This window comes from Struthio camelus, chromosome 37 (genome assembly GCF_040807025.1).
Source record: "Struthio camelus isolate bStrCam1 chromosome 37, bStrCam1.hap1, whole genome shotgun sequence".
In the NCBI taxonomy this organism is placed as follows: Eukaryota; Metazoa; Chordata; class Aves; order Struthioniformes; family Struthionidae; genus Struthio; species Struthio camelus.
The window spans coordinates 210,195-229,974 of NC_090978.1; the positions used below are offsets into that span (position 1 = coordinate 210,195).

General features: G+C 68.1%; 1 protein-coding gene across 3 annotated transcripts in view; it reads right to left on the minus strand.

Moving 5' to 3' along the window:
* The window catches only part of PFAS (phosphoribosylformylglycinamidine synthase), a 44,208-nt gene extending 24,842 nt beyond the window's left edge, over nt 1-19,366 (minus strand). Inside the window, exons 1-14 of one of the 3 annotated variants that reach the window (XM_068924053.1) lie at nt 19,216-19,366; nt 16,790-16,996; nt 15,263-15,398; nt 14,065-14,170; nt 9,915-10,101; nt 9,247-9,352; nt 8,659-8,799; nt 8,009-8,133; nt 6,711-6,839; nt 4,229-4,360; nt 2,686-2,814; nt 1,683-1,756; nt 654-810; nt 140-201 (exon numbers count right to left, since the gene is read on the minus strand). In XM_068924053.1, coding sequence (XP_068780154.1) covers nt 140-201; nt 654-810; nt 1,683-1,756; nt 2,686-2,814; nt 4,229-4,360; nt 6,711-6,839; nt 8,009-8,133; nt 8,659-8,799; nt 9,247-9,352; nt 9,915-10,101; nt 14,065-14,170; nt 15,263-15,398; nt 16,790-16,994 — 1,689 coding nt within the window. In that variant the 5' untranslated portion in view covers nt 16,995-16,996; nt 19,216-19,366. Of the gene's footprint in view, nt 1-139; nt 202-653; nt 811-1,682; nt 1,757-2,685; nt 2,815-4,228; nt 4,361-6,710; nt 6,840-8,008; nt 8,134-8,658; nt 8,800-9,246; nt 9,353-9,914; nt 10,102-14,064; nt 14,171-15,262; nt 15,399-16,789; nt 16,997-18,263; nt 18,350-18,684; nt 18,913-19,215 lie in introns of those variants that run through there. The other 2 variants (XM_068924054.1, XM_068924052.1) reach the window with 2 other exon arrangements.
* Between the last annotated feature and the right edge of the window lie 414 nt (nt 19,367-19,780).

A 19,780-nucleotide genomic window follows, 5' to 3' on the forward strand; every position in this document is an offset into this window, starting at 1 on the left:
CACCTGGGGCCAGGGACACCCAAGGGTGCTCTACGATCAGGGGCCACCCAGGCTGGCGGTGCCACGGACCGGGTGGGCTTTGGGGAGCACCCAGGGGTGGGGCGGCACCTGGGGATGGGGCACCCATGGGTGGCGGTACCTGGAAGCGACTGGCGTAGATGATGGCCCCGGCCGGCTCGCTGATCTCCTTCAGGACGTTGCCTGGGGACACGGGGACGTTGGGGACACCAGGGACACCCTGGGGTGCCCCCTGTGCTCACAGGGTCACCCCTGACCTCTCCGCTCCCCCCCATCACCTGGGTCCCCTCTATTGCCCAGTGTCCCCCCCCCACATCCCCCTGTCTCCAAGGTGTCCTCAAGGCATCCCCGAGGTGTCCCCCTACCGTTGCCACCAGCGCCCTGGTCGTGGAGGCTGCACACGGGGTTGTCCTCACCACCTGGCCCCGTGTCCCCCCATGTCCCCAAGGTGTCCCCATGTGTCCCCATGTCCTCAAGGCATCCCCGAGGTGTCCCCCTACCGTTGCCACCAGCGCCCTGGTTGTGGAGGCTGCACACGGGGTTGTCCTCACCACCTGGCCCCGTGTCCCCCCGTGTCCCCAAGGTGTCCCCATGTGTCCCCATGTCCTCAAGGCGTCCCCAAGGTGTCCCCCTACCGTTGCCACCAGCGCCCTGGTCGTGGAGGCTGCACACGGGGTTGTCCTCGCCGCTCTCCACGCAGCCCCGCAGCACCCGGTTCATCTTCTGCTCCATCTCGGCGTCACCCCGCTGCACCGCCCCCGCGTCCCGCTCCGCCGCGTTGTCACCCTGCACCTGGGGACGGGTGGGGACACCGCCAGGGTAGGGACGCCGCGGGGACGGGGATGGACTTGGGACGGGACACCCTGGGGACGGGACACCCTGGGGACGGTGACACCCTGGGGACAGGGATGCCCTTGGGACAGGACACCCTGGTGAAGGGGACACCCTGGGGACGGGGACTCCCTGGGGATGGACAGGGAGGCCTTGGGGATAGGACTTGCTGGGGACAGTGACACCTTGGGGACGGGGACACCCAGGGAAGGGACACCCTGGGGACGGGGACGCCCTGGAGATGGGACACCCTAGGGTTGGTGACACCCTGGGGACGATGACACCCTGGGGATGGGACACCCTGGGGATGGGGACACCCTGGGGGCAGGGTCACCCTGGAGGCAGGGTCACCCTGGGGGCAGGGTCACCCTGGGGATGGGACACCCAGGGAAGGGAAACCCTGGGGACAGGGACATCCTGGAGATGGGACACCCTAGGGTTGGTGACACTCTGGGGACGGTGACACCCTGGGGATGGGACACCCTGGGGATGGAGACACCCTGGGGGCAGGGTCACCCTGGGGGCAGGACACCCTAGGGACAAGACACACTGGGGATGGGACACCCTGGGGACAGGGACGTCCTGGAGATGGTGACACCCTGGGGATGGGTCACCCTGGGGTTGGGGACACTCAGGGGAGGGGTCATTCAGGGAAGGGCCACTCTGCAAACGAGACACCCTGGGGACAGGGACACCTTGGTGAGGGGACGTTCTGGGGACAGTGCCCCCCGGAGGCCCCCCCCCAGCACCCTGCTCTTCCCGGGGGAGGGGACAGGGGGGAGGGGACGGGGGGGTCCCCTGGGTGCCTCCCCGAAATGTCACCCCCCCCTTACCTGCACGGAGGAGGCGGCCCCCCCTCCGACGCCGATGCGGTACACGGGACCCCCCACCTTCACCACCAGCATCCCTGGGGGGGGGCCACGGTGCCGTTTGGGGGGGGCCCCGTGGGGAATTGGGGGTTCCCCCGGGGTCCCCAAGGGGATTGAGGGGTCTCTCGGGGGGTCATGGGGGTCCTCTGGGGTCCCCATAGGGATTTGGGGGTCTCTGGGGGGACATGGGGGCTCTCTGGGGTCCGCATGGGGATTTGGGGGTCTCTGGGGGGATACTGGGATCCCCTGGGGTCCTCACAGGGATTTGGGGGTCTCTGGGGGGGATGTGGGGGTCCCCCAGGGTCCCCACAGGGATTTGGGGGGTCTCTGGGGGGGATTTGGGGTTCCCTGAGGTCCCCACAGGGATTTGGGGGTCCCTGGGGGGATATTGGGGTCCCCTGGGGTCCCCACAGGGACTTTGGGGTCCCTGGGGTGGATTTGGGGTTCCCCTGGGGTCCCCACTAGCCTGGGGGGAGAATAGGTGGGGGTTGGGGGGGTCCCTCGGGGTCCTGATAGGGATTTGGGGTTCCTAGAGAGGTTTAGGGGCTCTCATCCAGTTAGGGGGGAAATTGGGGGGTGCTGGGGGGCATTTAGGGGTGCTGAGGAAAGATTTTGGGGTGCTGTTGGGATTTGGGGGATGTGGAGATGATTTGGGGGTGCTGTGGGGGGGATTTGGGGGTGCTCACCGGGCCGGGGGTGGTCTGGGGGTGCTGGAAGGTATCTAGGGGTGCCGAAGGGAGATTTGGGGGTGCCGGGAGGATCTGGGGGTGCTGGGAGGGATTTGGCCGTGCTGGGGGGGGATTTGGGGGGATTTAGGGGTGCTAGAGGGAGGTCTAGGTGGGATTTGGGGGTGCTATGGGGTTTTGGGGGTGCTCACGGGGCTGGGGGGGATGTGAGGGTGCTAGGGGATATTTAGGGGGTGTGGAGAGAGGATTTTGGGGTGCCAGGGAGATTTGGGGGTGCTCACCGGGCTGGGGGGGCTCCTTGCGGACGTGGGCGTCCTCAATGGCCCCGATGCCACCGCTGAACATGATGGGCTTGATCCATTCGCGGCGCTCGCCCCCGGGGAGCTCCTGCCCGAAGGAGCGGGCGAAACCTGGGGGCGTCACCCGCGGCGTCACCTGTGGCATCACCCACATCCCCCCCCGCCCCAAATCCCTCCCACCAGGAGTGCCCACCCCAAGGAACAGAAGCAGCCCTGGAGGACCAGCACCCATGACGTCACCCATGGTGGCAACCACAAGATCATCCATGGTGTCACCTGCAGGGTCACCCCCCCAGCACCCACATTCCCCTCCCCTGGCACCCTGCCTACCCCCGGGAGCACCTCAAATCCACCTCCCCACCTCCAGGAGAGCCCACCCAAGGAGCGAGTAAAGGCTTGGGTGGCCTGGGGTGTCACCCATGGTGTCACCTTTAGTGGAACCTATATCCCCAAAATCCGGGTCTCCAAGTGTCCCTGAGGGTCCCCAAGGCCATAGGGGTCCTAGGAGGGTCCCCCAGTGTCCCTCAGGGTTCCTAGGCCTGTGAAGGTCCCTGGGTGTCCTGGGAGGGTCCTCAATGTCATGGGGGTCCCCAAGTGTCACTGCAGGTCCCAAGGCCATGGGGTTCCCCAGGGCCCCCTGGGCACCCTAGTGGGTCCCTGAGCTTATGGGGTCCCCAAATGTCCTTAGGAGGGTCTCCAAAGCCTTTGCAGTCCCCAAGGGTCCCTGGGCGTCCTAAAAGCCATGGCAGTCATCAAGGGTCCCAGGAGGGTCCCAAGTGTCCCTGGAGGTCCCCAAGGCCGTGAGGGTCTTTGGGCACCCTAGGGCGGTCCCCAAGGTCATGGGGATCCCAGGAGGGTCCCAAGTGTCCCTGGAGGTCTCCAAGTCCATGAGAGTCCTTGGGCACCCTAGGACGGTCCCCAAGGTCATGGGGGTCCCAAGTGTCCCCGGGGTCCCCAAGATCATGGGGATCTCAGGAGGGTCCCAAGTGTCCCTGGAGGTCCCCAAGGCCGTGAGGATCCTTGGGCACCCTGGGAGGCTCCCCAAGATCATGGGGATCTCAGGAGGGTCCCAAGTGTCCCTGGAGGTCTCCAAGTCCATGAGGGTCTTTGGGCATCCTGGGAGGCTCCCCAAGGTCACGGGGATCTCAAGAGGGTCCCAAGTGTCCCTGGAGGTCCCCAAGGCCGTGAGGGTCTTTGGGCACCCTAGGGCGGTCCCCAAGGTCATGGGGGTCCCCACTTGTCCCCGGGGTCCCCAAGGTCATGGGGATCTCAGGAGGGTCCCAAGTGTCCCTGGAGGTCCCCAAGGCCGTGAGGGTCCTTGGGCACCCTAGGGCGGTCCCCAAGGTCATGGGGGTCCCCACTTGTCCCCGGGGTCCCCAAGATCATGGGGATCTCAGGAGGGTCCCAAGTGTCCCTGGAGGTCCCCAAGGCCGTGAGGGTCCTTGGGCACCCTGAGACAGTCATGGGGGTCCCCAGGTGTCCCTGAGGGTCCCCAAGGTCCCTAAGAGGTGGGGTCCCCGCTCACCGGCCAGCACGGGCTCCCCGAATTTGTTGCCGTAGTCGCTGGCCCCGTCGCTGGCCCCGATGGCGACTTCGAGGGGGCGGGCGAAGGTTTCGGGGTACGGCTGCGCCCCGTCTTCCCAGGGCAACTCGTAGCCTTGGGGGGGGGGAGGATGTGGGGGGGGGGTCAGGACACCTGGGCCCCCCGAGGCTGGGGGGTCCCCCTGGGTTTAGGGTGCTCAGGAGGATCATGGGGTTTGGGGGTTGCAAGGGGGGATCTTGGGGGGGGTCGCAGGGGTTTGGGGGTGCTGAGGGGGCTCGGGGGGGCTGGAGGGTTTTGGGGGGCTCCTGGGGGGGATTCAAGGGGGGGTCCCTGGGATTTGGGGGTGCTGAGGGGGGTTGGGTGTGACAGGGAGGTTTGGGGGTGTCAGAGGGGGTTTGGGGGTGTCCTGGGAGGTTTGGGGGTGTCCCAGGGAGGTTCAGGGGTTTCAGAGGGGGTTCAGGGGTTCTGGGGGGGGTTGGGAGTGTCCTAGGGTGGTTGGGGGTGTTCTGGAGTTTTGGGGGTGCAAGGGGGTTCAGGAGGGTCCCAGGAGGTTTAGGGGTGCTGATGGGGTTCAGGAGGGTCCCGGGGAGGTTTGGGGGTGCAGGGGGGATTCAGGGGGGTCCCGGGGAGGTTTGGGGGTCCCAGGGAGGTTTGGGGGTGCAGGGGGATTCAGGGGGGTCCCGGGGAGGTTTGGGGGTCCCAGGGAGGTTTGGGGGTGCAGGGGGGTTCAGGGGGGTCCCAGGTAAGTTTGGGGGGCAGGGAGGTTTAGGGGTGCAGAGAGGTTTAGGGGGGTCCTGGGGAGGTCTGGGGGTGCAGGTGGGGTTCAGGGAGGTCCCGGGAAGGTTTGGGGTGCAGGGGGGTTCAGGGGGGTCCCAGGGAGGTTTGGTGGTGTGGGGGGGCTCAGGGGGGTCCCGGGGAGATTTGGGGGTCCCAGGGAGGTTTGGTGGTGCGGGGGGGCTCAGGGGGGTCCCGGGGAGGTTTGGGGGTCCCAGGGAGGTTTGGTGGTGCGGGGGGGCTCAGGGGGGTCCCAGGGAGGTTTGGGGGTGCAGGGGGGTTCAGGGGGGTCCCGGGGAGGTTTGGGGGTGCAGGGAGGTCTGGGGGTGCAGGTGGGGTTCAGGGGGGTCCCGGGGAGGTTTGGGGGTCCCAGGGAGGTTTGGTGGTTTGGGGGGGCTCAGGGGGGTCCCGGGGAGGTTTGGGAATCCCAGGGAGGTTTGGTGGTGTGGGGGGGCTCAGGGGGATCCTGGGAAGGTTTGGGGGTCCCAGGGAGGTTTGGTGGTGCGGGGGGGCTCAGGGGGGTCCCGGGGAGGTTTGGGGGTCCCAGGGAGGTTTGGTGGTGTGGGGGGGCTCAGGGGGGTCCTGGGAAGGTTTGGGGGTCCCAGGGAGGTTTGGTGGTGTGGGGGGACTCAGGGGGGTCCCGGGGATGTTTGGGGGTGCAGGGAGGTCTGGGGGTGCAGGTGGGGTTCAGGGGGGTCCCGGGGAGGTTTGGGGGTCCCAGGGAGGTTTGGTGGTTTGGGGGGGCTCAGGGGGGTCCCGGGGAGGTTTGGGAGTCCCAGGGAGGTTTGGTGGTGTGGGGGGACTCAGGGGGGTCCCGGGGATGTTTGGGAGTCCCAGGGAGGTTTGGTGGTGTGGGGGGGCTCAGGGGGGTCCCGGGGAGGTTTGGGGGTGCAGGGAGGTCTGGGGGTGCAGGTGGGGTTCAGGGGGGTCCCGGGGAGGTTTGGGGGTCCCAGGGAGGTTTGGTGGTTTGGGGGGGCTCAGGGGGGTCCCGGGGAGGTTTGGGAGTCCCAGGGAGGTTTGGGGGTGCAGGGGGGATTCAGGGGGGTCCCGGGGAGGTTTGGGGGTGCAGGGAGGTCTGGGGGTGCAGGTGGGGTTCAGGGGGGTCCCGGGGAGGTTTGGGGGTCCTGGGGGGCTCAGGGAGGTCCCGGGGAGGTTTGGTGGTGCGGGGGGGGCTCAGGGGGGTCCCGGGGAGGTTTGGGGGTCCTGGGGGGCTCAGGGAGGTCCCGGGAAGGTTTGGGGTGCAGGGGGGTTCAGGGGGGTCCCAGGGAGGTTTGGTGGTTTGGGGGGGCTCAGGGGGGTCCCGGGGAGGTTTGGGGGTCCCAGGGAGGTTTGGTGGTGCGGGGGGGCTCAGGGGGGTCCCAGGGAGGTTTGGTGGTGCGGGGGGGCTCAGGGGGGTCCCGGGGAGGTTTGGGGGTGCAGGGAGGTTTGGTGGTACGGGGGGGCTCAGGGGGGTCCCGGGGAGGTTTGGGGGTCCCAGGGAGGTTTGGTGGTGTGGGGGGGCTCAGGGGGGTCCCGGGGAGGTTTGGGGGTGCAGGGAGGTCTGGGGGTGCAGGTGGGGTTCAGCGGGGTCCCGGGGAGGTTTGGGGGTGCCAGGGAGGTTTGGTGGTACGGGGGGGCTCAGGGGGGTCCCGGGGAGGTTTGGGGGTCCTGGGGGGCTCAGGGGGGTCCCGGGGGGGGGTCGGGGGCTCACCGGGGATGAGCAGGTTGCCGAAGCTGTAGCCGGCGGTGCCGGCGATGACGTGGGCGCCGCGGCCGGTGCACTGCACGTCCCGGATGCGGCCGCCGGTGCCCGTGGTGGCGCCGCTGAAGGGGGCCACGGCTGCCCGGGGGGGCGGGGCCACATCAAGCCCCGCCCCCCTGCCTCGGCCCCGCCCCCCCGGCCCACCCCGGCAGGGGACTGCGCCCTTCCCCCCCTCCGGCCACACCTACAGGGCGCTGGGCCACGCCCCCTGCTGCTGGCCACGCCCCCGGCATTGGCCACGCCCCCAAAATTGGCCCCGCCCCCACCGCTGGCCCCGCCCCCTGCCACTGGGGCAATTGCTCACCCCATATTTGCCCCCCGCTCCCATATCTGCCCCCCAGCCCCATATCTGCCCCCCAGCCCCCTATCTGCCCCCCCGCTCCCATATCTGCCCCCCCAGCCCCATATCTGCCCCCCCGCTCCCATATCTGCCCCCCCAGCCCCCTATCTGCCCCCCCGCTCCCATATCTGCCCCCCCGCTCCCATATCTGCCCCCCCAGCCCCCTATCTGCCCCCCCGCTCCCATATCTGCCCCCCCAGCCCCATATCTGCCCCCCAGACCCGTATTTCCCCCCCAGCCCCATATTTGCCCCCCAGACCCATATTTGCCCCCCCACACCCATATCGGCCCCCCCAGCCCCATATTTGTTCCCCCAGCCCCATACCTCTCCCCCAGACCCATATCTGCCCCCCAGACCCATATCTGCCCCCTAGACCCATATTTGCCCCCTAGACCCATATCTGCCCCCCCAGACCCACATCTGCCCCCTCACACCCACATCGGCCCCCCAACCCCATATCTGCCCTCCAGCCCCATATCTGCCCCCCAGACCCATATCTGCCCCCCAGACCCGCATCTGCCCCCCCAGACCCATATTTGCCCCCCCAGACCCATATCTGCTCCCTCACACCCATATCGGCCTCTCAACCCCCTATCTGACCCCAGCCCCATATCTGCCCCCCCAACCCATATCTGCCCCCCCAACCCATATCGGCCCCCCCGCCCCGTATCTGCCCCCCAGCCCCATATCGGCCCCTCGAAACCCATATTTGTCCCCCCCAGACCCATATCTGCCCCTCGAAACCCATATTTGCCCCCCCGACCCATATCTGCCCCCCCAACCCTGTATCTGCCCCCCAACCCCATACCTGCCCCCCCAGCCCATATTTGCCCCCCGGCCTCATATTTGGCCCCCCTACCCCGAATCTGCCCCTCCCCCCAGCCCCGTATCTGCCCCCCGGCTCACCGGTGGGGAAGTTGTGGGTCTCGGCGGTGAAGATGACGTGCCGGGTGCTGGTGCGCTTCTCGAAGGGGCTGGCCCGCGTCGGGTCCTGGGGCCACAGCGCCGTCACCGCCACCCCTCGGATGGCGCTGCGGGACGCCCGGGTTGCTGTCACCCATGGGTGCCCCCTCACGAAGCTATGAGCACCCGCAGGTGCCCCCCACCAGGCCGTTGGAACCCACCCCAGAGACACCAGCGCCCATCACGAAGCCGGGCAGCCAGCAAGGAACCAGGGGCACCCATGGGCCACCCAATACTGAGCCATGAGCACCCATGGGCACCACTGTGGACCATGGGCACCATCATCAAGCCAGAGGCACCCACAGGCCACCCATGACTAAGTGGTGGGCACCCACCACTGAGTAACAAGCACCCATGGTCCACCCAACACCAACCCATGGCCACCCACGCCGCCACAGAGGCATGGGAACCCACCACTGAGTCAGGAGCACCCATCGGCCACCCATGCACCACCCAGCACCAAGACAGGAGCACCCACAGGCACCACCATGGAGCCACAGGCACCCATGGGCCACCCACCACCCAGCCACAAGTGTCCCCAGGCACAACCACCTCCAACCATCGTGCCACGGACCCCCATGGCCACCCCGGACCTGCTGTTGTCGGAGAACTTGATGACGTTGTTGGGGTTGCTGCTCTTCTGGGTGTCCATGATGCTCTCGAAGAGTGACTGCGGCAGCTCCTGCCCGTCCACCACCAGGCGCCCCTTGAAGAACCAGTGCCGGCTGTGCTCGCTGGGGACACGGGGACACAGGCGTCACCGGAGGGGACCACGTGGCTGTGACATTGCATGGGGGAGGCAGCTGGGCCAGCGGGACAAGGCCGGGGGGGACACGGTGGAGCCATGGCAGCTGGTGGCTGTGGGGGACACGGCACCTAGGTGGCCACAGGGGACATGGCAGGGACACGGCAACTGGGTGGCCATTGGGGACACGGTGGGTGAGGACATTTAGGGACATGGCTGGGGTGTCACAGGGGGACATGGTGGGGACATAGCACCTAGGTGGCCGTGGAGGACACGGCCAGGGGTGACACATGGGGACAAGGTGGGGGGGGAGGGGACACAGCCTGGAGACCCCCATGCAGCCACAGGGGTCCTGTTTTGGGGGGGGTCTCTTTGGAGGCAGGTCAAGTTGGAAGGCCCATGGGTGGGCATGAGGGTGGGGGTCCGGGTGGGGGACCTGTTGGACTGGGCCAGGTCGAAGCACTCGACGGAGGTGGGGTTGCGCCCCACGCGCTGGAAGAGCTGCGTGTAGTAGTTGAGGTCCCAGGCGTCAAAGGCCAGGCCTGGGGACGGGGCGAGAGGTGGCACCCATGTCCCCTGGGTCCTCCCAGGTCCCTCCATGTCCCCCCGTGTCCTCCCCTGTCCCCCTCGTCCTCCCATGTCCCCCCTGCCCATGTCCCTCCATACCCCCTATGTCCCCCCATGTCCCTCATGTCCCTCCATGTCTCTACATGTCTCCCCATGTCCCTCCATGTCCCCCCATGTCTCTCCACATCCCCCCATGTCCCTCCATGTCCCCCATGACCCTCATGTCCCCCCATGCCCCCCAGGTCCCTCCATGCCCCCCAATGTCCCCCTATGTCCCCCCATGTCCCCCACGTCCCTCTATGTTCTCTATGTCCCACCATGACCCTCCATGTTCCCCATATCTCTCCATGTCACGTCCTCCATGTCCCCTATATCTTCCCATGTCCCTCTATGTCTCTCCATGTCCCCCCACCTCCTCCATGTCCCCCCATGTCCTCCATGTCCCCCATGTCCCTCCATGTCATGTCCTCCATGTCCCCCCAGCTCCTCCGTGTCCCCCCAGGTTCCCCCGTCCCACGTCCCACCGCGTCCCCCTACCCAGCTCGCGGTCGGCGCGCTCCAGGGCCTGGCGGCCGCTGCCGAGAACATCGATGGTGGTGACGGGGACGGGGCGGGTGGGGACGGCGAAGGAGGTGACGGGCTGGGGGTAGAGCTGCTCCGTCATGCGGTCGCTCAGCGCCGGCACCAGGCGCCCGGTGGCCTCTGGCGGCGGTGGCCCCTCGAACTGGCATGGGGACGGGGACGCGTTAGCCCGGCCCGCCTGGGGACGCGGGGACACGGCCGCAGAGACGCCCGCCCCAGGCACGGGGACACCGATGTGGGGATGCAGGGAGCCTTGGGGACGTGGGGGTGGGGACGTTGGCATGGGGACATGGGGACACAGGCACAGAGACACCCCCTGAGCACGGGGACACCAGCTTGAGGGCACAGGGGCCCTTGGGGACATGAGGACGTGGGCATGGGGACCCAGGGGAACATGGACGTAGAGACATAGACACCCTTGGGGACATGGAGATTTGGGACACAGGGACCTATGGGGACATGAGGACCTCGGCATGGGGACACGGGGACCCAGGGGGACATGGAGGTGGGGACATAGGGACCCTTGGGGACACAGGGACATGGGCATGGGGACACAGGGGGGCATGGGGACACAGGGACCCATGGGGACATTGCCATAGGGACACGGTGACCTTCGGGGACACGGCCACAGAGACACCCCCAGGCACGGGGACACCAACTTGAGGACCCAGGGGACCCTTGGGGACATGAGGACATGGACATGGGGACCCATAGGGACATGGAGGTGGGAACATAGAGACCCTTGGGGCCACAGCGACCCATGGAGACATGGGCACAGAGACACCCCCAGGCACGGGGACACCAACTTGGGGACTCAGGGACCCTTGGGGACATGGGGACATGGGGACCCATGGGGACATGGACGTAGAGACATAGAGACCCTTGGGGACATGAGGACATGGGGACATGGGGACCCATAGGGACATGGAGGTGGGAACATAGAGACCCTTGGGGCCACAGCGACCCACGGAGACATGGGCACAGAGACACCCCCAGGCACGGGGACACCAACTTGGGGACCCAGGGGACCCTTGGGGACACGGGGACATGGGGAACCATGGGGACATGGACGTAGAGACATAGAGACCCTTGGGGACATGAGGACATGGGGACATGGGGACCCATAGGGACATGGAGGTGGGAACATAGAGACCCTTGGGGCCACAGCGACCCACGGAGACATGGGCACAGAGACACCCCCAGGCACGGGGACACCAACTTGGGGACCCAGGGGACCCTTGGGGACACGGGGACATGGGGAACCATGGGGACATGGACGTAGAGACATAGAGACCCTTGGGGACATGAGGACATGGGGACATGGGGACCCATAGGGACATGGAGGTGGGAACATAGAGACCCTTGGGGCCACAGCGACCCATGGAGACATGGGCACAGAGACACCCCCAGGCACGGGGACACCAACTTGGGGACTCAGGGACCCTTGGGGACATGGGGACATGGGGACCCATGGGGACATGGACGTAGAGACATAGAGACCCTTGGGGACATGAGGACATGGGGACATGGGGACCCATAGGGACATGGAGGTGGGAACATAGAGACCCTTGGGGCCACAGCGACCCACGGAGACATGGGCACAGAGACACCCCCAGGCACGGGGACACCAACTTGGGGACCCAGGGGACCCTTGGGGACACGGGGACATGGGGACCCATGGGGACATGGACGTAGAGACATAGAGACCTTTAGGGACATGAGGACGTGGGGACCCATAGGGACATGGAGGTGGGAACATAGAGACCCTTGGGGCCACAGCGACCCACGGAGACATGGGCACAGAGACACCCCCAGGCACGGGGACACCAGCTTGGGGACTCAGGGACCCACGGGGACATGGGGACCCATGGGGACACGGAGGTGGGAACATAGAGACCCTTGGGGCCACAGCGACCCACGGAGACATGGGCACAGAGACACCCCCAGGCACGGGGACACCAACTTGGGGACTCGGACCCTTGGGGACACGGGGACATGGGGACCCATGGGGACATGGACGTAGAGACATAGAGACCCTTGGGGACATGAGGACATGGGGACATGGGGACCCATGGGGACATGGAGGTGGGAACATAGAGACCCTTGGGGCCACAGCGACCCATGGAGACATGGGCACAGAGACACCCCCAGGCACGGGGACACCAACTTGGGGACCCAGGGGACCCTTGGGGACATGGGGACATGGGGACCCATGGGGACATGGACGTAGAGACATAGAGACCCTTGGGGACATGAGGACGTGGGGACCCATAGGGACATGGAGGTGGGAACATAGAGACCCTTGGGGCCACAGCGACCCATGGAGACATGGGCACAGAGACACCCCCAGGCATGGGGACACCAACTTGGGGACTCAGGGACTCTTGGGGACACGGGGACATGGGGACCCATGGGGACACGGAGGTGGGAACATAGAGACCCTTGGGGCCACAGTGACCCATGGAGACATGGGCACAGAGACACCCCCAGGCACGGGGACACCAACTTGGGGACTCCGGGACCCTTGGGGACACGGGGACCCATGGGGACATGGAGGTGGGAACATAGAGACCCTTGGGGCCACAGCAACCCATGGAGACATGGGCACAGAGACACCCCCAGGCACGGGGACACCAACTTGGGGACTCAGGGACCCTTGGGGACACGGGGACCCATGGGGACATGGAGGTGGGAACATAGAGACCCTTGGGGCCACAGCGACCCATGGAGACATGGGCACAGAGACACCCCCAGGCACGGGGACACCAGCTTGGGGACTCAGGGACCCTTGGGGACACGGGGACATGGGGACCCATGGGGACATGGACGTAGAGACATAGAGACCCTTGGGGACATGAGGACATGGGGACATGGGGACCCATAGGGACATGGAGGTGGGAACATAGAGACCCTTGGGGCCACAGCGACCCACGGAGACATGGGCACAGAGACACCCCCAGGCACGGGGACACCAGCTTGGGGACTCAGGGACCCTTGGGGACACGGGGACATGGGGACCCATGGGGACATGGACGTAGAGACATAGAGACCCTTGGGGACATGAGGACATGGGGACATGGGGACCCATAGGGACATGGAGGTGGGAACATAGAGACCCTTGGGGCCACAGCGACCCACGGAGACATGGGCACAGAGACACCCCCAGGCACGGGGACACCAACTTGGGGACCCAGGGGACCCTTGGGGACACGGGGACATGGGGACCCATGGGGACATGGACGTAGAGACATAGAGACCTTTAGGGACATGAGGACGTGGGGACCCATAGGGACATGGAGGTGGGAACATAGAGACCCTTGGGGCCACAGCGACCCACGGAGACATGGGCACAGAGACACCCCCAGGCACGGGGACACCAACTTGGGGACTCAGGGACCCTTGGGGACACGGGGACATGGGGACCCATGGGGACATGGACGTAGAGACATAGAGACCTTTAGGGACATGAGGACGTGGGGACCCATAGGGACATGGAGGTGGGAACATAGAGACCCTTGGGGCCACAGCGACCCATGGAGACACCCCCAGGCACGGGGACACCAACTTGGGGACTCAGGGACTCTTGGGGACACGGGGACATGGGGACCCATGGGGACATGGAGGTGGGAACATAGAGACCCTTGGGGCCACAGCGACCCATGGAGACATGGGCACAGAGACACCCCCAGGCACGGGGACACCAGCTTGGGGACTCAGGGACCCTTGGGGACACGGGGACATGGGGACCCATGGGGACATGGACGTAGAGACATAGAGACCTTTAGGGACATGAGGACGTGGGGACCCATAGGGACATGGAGGTGGGAACATAGAGACCCTTGGGGCCACAGCGACCCATGGAGACATGGGCACAGAGACACCCCCAGGCATGGGGACACCAACTTGGGGACCCAGGGGACCCTTGGGGACACGGGGACATGGGGACCCATGGGGACATGGAAGTGGGAACATAGAGACCCTTGGGGCCACAGCGACCCACGGAGACATGGGCACAGAGACACCCCCAGGCACGGGGACACCAACTTGGGGACCCAGGGGACCCTTGGGGACACGGCCGCCGTCCCCGCGTCCCGCCCCGCGTCACCTGCAGCAGGTAGCGGCGGGAGCGCTCCAGGCGTCCCACGCGCCCCAGCCCGGCCGCCCGGCACACCGCCACCGCGTTGGTCGACGCCGCCGTCGAGAAGTTCAGCCTGCGGCGGGTGGTGGGGAGGGGGGCGTCAGCGGCCCCCTCCCCAAAATCCTTTCCCCCCCACCTCCACCTCCCCACAGCAGCCAGCACCCCCCAAATCTGAATCCCCCCCCCCGCCTCACCCCACCCCGGGCACCCAATAGCACCCTGAGATGTTCCAGGACACCCAAATCCCCCCAAGGACCCTATGGGACCACCTAACTCTCCCCAAGACCCCCAAGGGGACCCCCAAATCCCCCCAAGGGACCCTATGGGACCACCTAACCCGCCCCGAGACCCCCAAGAGGACCCCCAAATCCCCCCAAGGACCCTATGGGACCACCTAACCCTCCCCGAGACCGCCAAGGGGACCCCCAAATCCCCCCAGGGACCCTAACCCTCCCCAAGAACATCCAAGAGGACCCCCAAATCCCCCCCAGGGATCCCCAGGGACCTGAGACACCCCCTGAGACCCCCAAGGGGACCCCCAAATCCCCCCAGGGAACCTATGGGACCCCCTAACCCTCTCTGAGACCCCCCAAGAGGACCCCCAAATCCCCCCAGGGACCCCCCAGGGACCCTCCTCAAGACCCCCAAGAGGACCCCCAAATCCCCCCAGGGATCCCCAGGGACCTGAGACCCCCCCAAGGGGACCCCCAAATCCCCCCAGGGACCCCCTAACCCTCCCCAAGAACCTCCAAGAGGACCTCCAAATCCCCCCCAGGGACCCTATGGGACACCCTAACCCTCCCCGAGACCAAGAGGACCCCCAAATCCCCCCCAGGGACCCCCAGGGAACTGAGACACTCCCTGAGACCCCAAAGGGAACCCCCAAATCCCCCCAGGGACCCCCAGGGACCCCTTAACTCTCCACAAGACCCCCCAAGAGGACCCCCAAATCCCCCCAGGGACCCTATGGGATCCCCTAACCCTCTCCGAGACCCCCAAGAGGACCCCCAAATCCCCCCCAGGGACCCCCAGGGACCTGAGACCCCCAAGGGGACCCCCAAATCCCCCCAAAGACCCTCAAGAAGGACCCCTAAATCCCCCCCCAGGGGCCACCCGAGACCCCGAGTAGAGCCCCCCGCCCGGACTCCTGGCCCCCCCCCCATACCTGGGCCCGATCTCCAGGAGCAGCTGGTGGCTCTGGGGGCGCAGGAAGCTGCGGGGGGCCACGGCCCCCTCCTCAAAGGGGCTCCCGAAAAGCCAGTGCAGGACGCGGGTCTCCTCCGCGGTCGGGGGGTCCTGGCCTAGGTGTGGGGGGGGTTGGGGAGGAGGTCACCCCCAATCTGGAGGGGACCCCGGACACCCCCCTCCACTGTGTCCCCCCCGAGGGGATGGGAGACCCCCAACCCCCTTCCGAGACCCCCCAAAACTCACCTAGGATCCCCCCAAGCCACCCCAGCACCCATAGATGGTCCCTCCGGGATCCCCAAAAGCAACCTGGGACCCCCCCATGTCCCTCAAAGCCCCCATGTCCCCCCCATGTCTCCCCATCTCCCCTCTCTCCCCTCATGTCCCTCCATGTCCCCCCATATCCCTCCATGTCCCCCATGTCCCCCCATGTCCCCTATGTCCATGTCCCCCATGTCCCTCCATGTCCCCCATGTCCCCCATGTCCCCCCATGTCCCCCATGTCCCCCCATGTCCTCCATGTCCCCCATGTCCCTCCATGTCCCCCCATGTCCATCCATGTCCCCCCATGTCCCCTATGTCCATGTCCCTCCATGTCCCCCATGTCCCCCATGTCCCTCCATGTCCCTCCATGTCCCCCATGTCCTCCATGTCCCTCCATGTCCCCCCATGTCCCCCCATGTCCCCCCATGTCCTCCATGTCCCCCCATGTCCCCCATGTCCATGTCCCCCATGTCCCTCCATGTCCCCCATGTCCCCCATGTCCCCCCATGTCCTCCATGTCCCCCATGTCCCTCCATGACCCCCCATGTCCCCCCATGTCCCTCCATGTCCCCCATGTCCCTCCATGTCCCCCCATGTCCATCCATGTCCCTCCATGTCCCCCCATGTCCCCCCATGTCCTCCATGTCCCTCATGTCCCACCATGTCCATGTCCCTCCATGTCCCCCCATGTCCTCCCATGTCCCTCATGTCCCACCATGTCCATGTCCCCCATGTCCCTCCATGTCCCCCATGTCCCTCCATGTCCCCCCATGTCCCTCCATGACCCCCCATGTCCCCCATGTCCCTCCACGTCCCATGTCCCTCCATGTCCCCCATGTCCCTCCATGTCCCCCATGTCCATCCATGTCCCCCATGTCCCCCACGTCCCCCACGTCCCTCCATGTCCCTCCATGTCCCCCCATGTCCCCCCATGTCCCATGTCCCTCCACGTCCCATGTCCCTCCATGTCCTCCATGTCCCCCCATGTCCCCCCATGTCCCTCCATATCCCCCATGTCCCCCCATGTCCCCCCATGTCCCTCCATGTCCCCCCATGTCCCTCCATATCCCCCATGTCCCCCCATGACCCCCCATGTGCATGTCCTTCCACGTCCCCCCATGTCCCCCATCTCCACGACCCCCATGTCCCCCCATGTCCCTCCATGTCCATGTCCCCCTGTGTCCCCCGTGTCCCCCCATGTCCCTGTCCCCCCTCGTCCCCCCCATGCCCCCCCTCCCCGTACCGTCCCAGGCCACGTTGTAGCAGAGCTCGCAGGTGACACCGGTGACGCCCAGGCCGGTGGCCCGGGCGGCCCGCAGGGCCACCGCCGCCTCCTGCGCGCCGGCACCCGCCGCCTCCTCGGGGTCCCCGGCCGCCTCCTCGGGGTCCCCCGGCTCGGCCGCCCGCGCCGGGGGTCCCGGCCGCACGTAGAAATGCAGCACCGCCATGTCTGGGGGGGGACGGGACACGGGGACAGCGTGGGGACGGGCACCCTGCCACCTCCTCCCCCCACCCGGGACCCCCCCGAATGCGCCGGGAGCCTGCGGGACCCCTGTGGGACCCTGACACCCCCCTGGGACCCCCCCAATCCTGGGACACCCCTTGGGGACCCTGCCACCCCTTGGGGGACCCCAGGGACCCCCCCAGGACCCCTTGGGGGACCCCCCCCGAGCCCCCAGGGACCCCTTGGGGACCCCAACCCCCCCCGGGGACCCCCCCGAGCCCCCAGGGACCCTCCAGGACCCCTTGGGGACCCTGAGACCCCCCCCCAGGGACCCCAATAGCTCCTAGGGACCCTCCAGGAGCCCTTGGGGGACCCCGACCCCCCCCGGGGACCCCCCCCGAGCCCCCAGGGACCCCTTGGGGACCCCAACCCCCCCCGGGGACCCCCCCCTTGAGCCCCCAGGACCCTCCAGGACCCCTTGGGGACCCTGAGACCCCCCCCAGGGACCCCAATAGCTCCCAGGGACCGTCCAGGAGCCCTTGGGGGACCCCAACCCCCCCCCGGGGACCCCCCCCTGAGCCCCCAGGGACCCCTTGGGGACCACAACCCCCCCCGGGGACCCCCCCCTGAGCCCCCAGGGACCCTCCAGGACCCCTTGGGGACCCCAACCCCCCCGGGGACCCCCCTCTTAGCCCCCCGGGACCCTCCAGGACCCCTTGGGGACCCCCCAGGAGTCCCCCCCCCACGATCCCCGGGGACCCTCTAGGACCTCCCCCCACCCGGGGACCCCTCACGTCACTAACGGGGAACCCCCCCCCCCGGCGGACCCCCCCCCTCGCTGCGTCACTAACGAGGACCCTCCCCCTCCCCCCCCCACTCCACGTGCGCCCCTGCGGGGACCCCCGCACGTCACCAGGGGACCCCTCCACGTCACGGGGGGGGGGGTCCCCGACCACGTGCGCCCCTGCGGGGGAGGGGGGGTCGCACGTCACAAAGGGGTCCCCACGTCACAGAGGGGGGGGTCCCCGACCACGTGCGCCCCTGCGGGGGGGGGGGGTCGCACGTCACAAAGGGGTCCCCACGTCACAGAGGGGGGGGTCCCCGACCACGTGCGCCCCTGCGGGGGGGGGTCGCACGTCACAAAGGGGTCCCCACGTCACAGAGGGGGGGGTCCCCGACCACGTGCGCCCCTGCGGGGGGGGGTCGCACGTCACAAAGGGGTCCCCACGTCACAGAGGGGGACCCCCCCTCCCCTCCCCCGCGCCGCCCCTACCGCTCGCTGCGCCCGCGCCGCCGCCTCTGCCCCCGGCGCCGCGCGCAGCCCCGACGACACGGGGAGGGGCGGCGCGGGGCGGGGCCGCCCCCCCCCACCCCACCCCGGTCAGGGACCCAGGCGTCCGGGGGGGGCTCCTGCTCCCTCCCTCCCCCCCCACCAAGGGGCCCAGGCGTCCGGGAGGGTCCTATTTCCCCCCCCCCCCCACCAAGGACCCACGTGTCCCCACTGCCCACCAGGGACCCAGGCGTCCGGGTGCCCCCTTCTCCCCCCCGCCCCCTCCCCAACCCGGCTCCCAGACCAGGTTGAGTCATCACTGTCCCTTCCCCTCCCCCCCCTCCCCCCAGCCACGACCCGGACGCCTGGGCCCCTCTCCTGCTCCCCACCCGGTTGCCTCATAGGTGGGAGAGGGGCTCGTTACCCAGAAGCCTTTGCGGCGTCCCTCCCCCCCGACCTTCCCCCCCACCAGGTGAGGGGGGGGAGGGGGGCTCCAGGCCAAGGGGGCGGGGCAGGGGTGGGGGAAGGTCACGAGTGACGTCACTGATGACCTCAGGGTGACCTGCCCCGGCCAAGTGGCCTTGGGGTAGGGCAGCGCCCTGAGGCACGTGGCCCCAGGGGACCCAGGCGTCCGGCTCCCCCCCCCCCCGGGGACCCAGGCGTCCGGGTCACCCACCACCCCAGGGGACCCTGGGTCCCCTCCCCCCCTGGGGACCCAGGCGTCCGGCTCCCCTCCCCGCAAGGGGCCCAGGCGTCCGGCCCCCCCACGCCGTGGTGCTCCTCTCCCAGCGGAGTCCCCCTCCCCCCGCCTCCCATTCATACCGCCTGGGAAAAGGGGGCGTGGCCCGGGGCGTGGCCATGCAAATACAAGGGGCGCGGCCAGGGCTGCCGGGGGCGGGCGCCCCCGCGCCTCATTGGCGGCGGATCACCGGAGGGGGCGGGGCCAGGTGCTTACGGGCGCCGTGCGCATGCGCGTGGGTCCCGGCGAGGCGTGAGCAGCGTTCCGCGCCTGCGCGCAGCCTTCTCGGCTGGGCGAAGGCGCTCTGCGCACGCGCGCCGTCCCGCAGCGGCCGTTAGCGGGGAGCTGCGCCGGCTCAGCCACCCGCCGGGGGCATCCGGCGCATGCGCACTGCCTCCCCCGCGAGGCGAAGGCGACACAGGGCGCCTGCGCGCGGGAACCAAGCGGCCCTTAGGCACGCTCTGCGCTTGCGCAGCCGCCGCCGAGACGCAGCGGGCGCATGCGCACTGCCTCCGCGAGCCTAAGCCGGTGCTGTGCGCCTGCGCAGCCACCCCGGAGGGGCAGCCAGCGCATGAGCACTACCCCCTAGAGCCGAAGCCGGCGATTTGCGCCTGCGCAGCAACAGCTAGGGACAGCCGGCGCATGCGCACGCCTCCCGCGAGCCGAAAGCGTCTCTGTGCGCCTGCGCAGCCACCCCGGAGGGGGCAGCCGGAGTATGTGTAATCCCCCCCGCGGGCCGAAGCCGGCGCTTTGCGCCTGCGCAGCCACCCCGGAGGGGGCA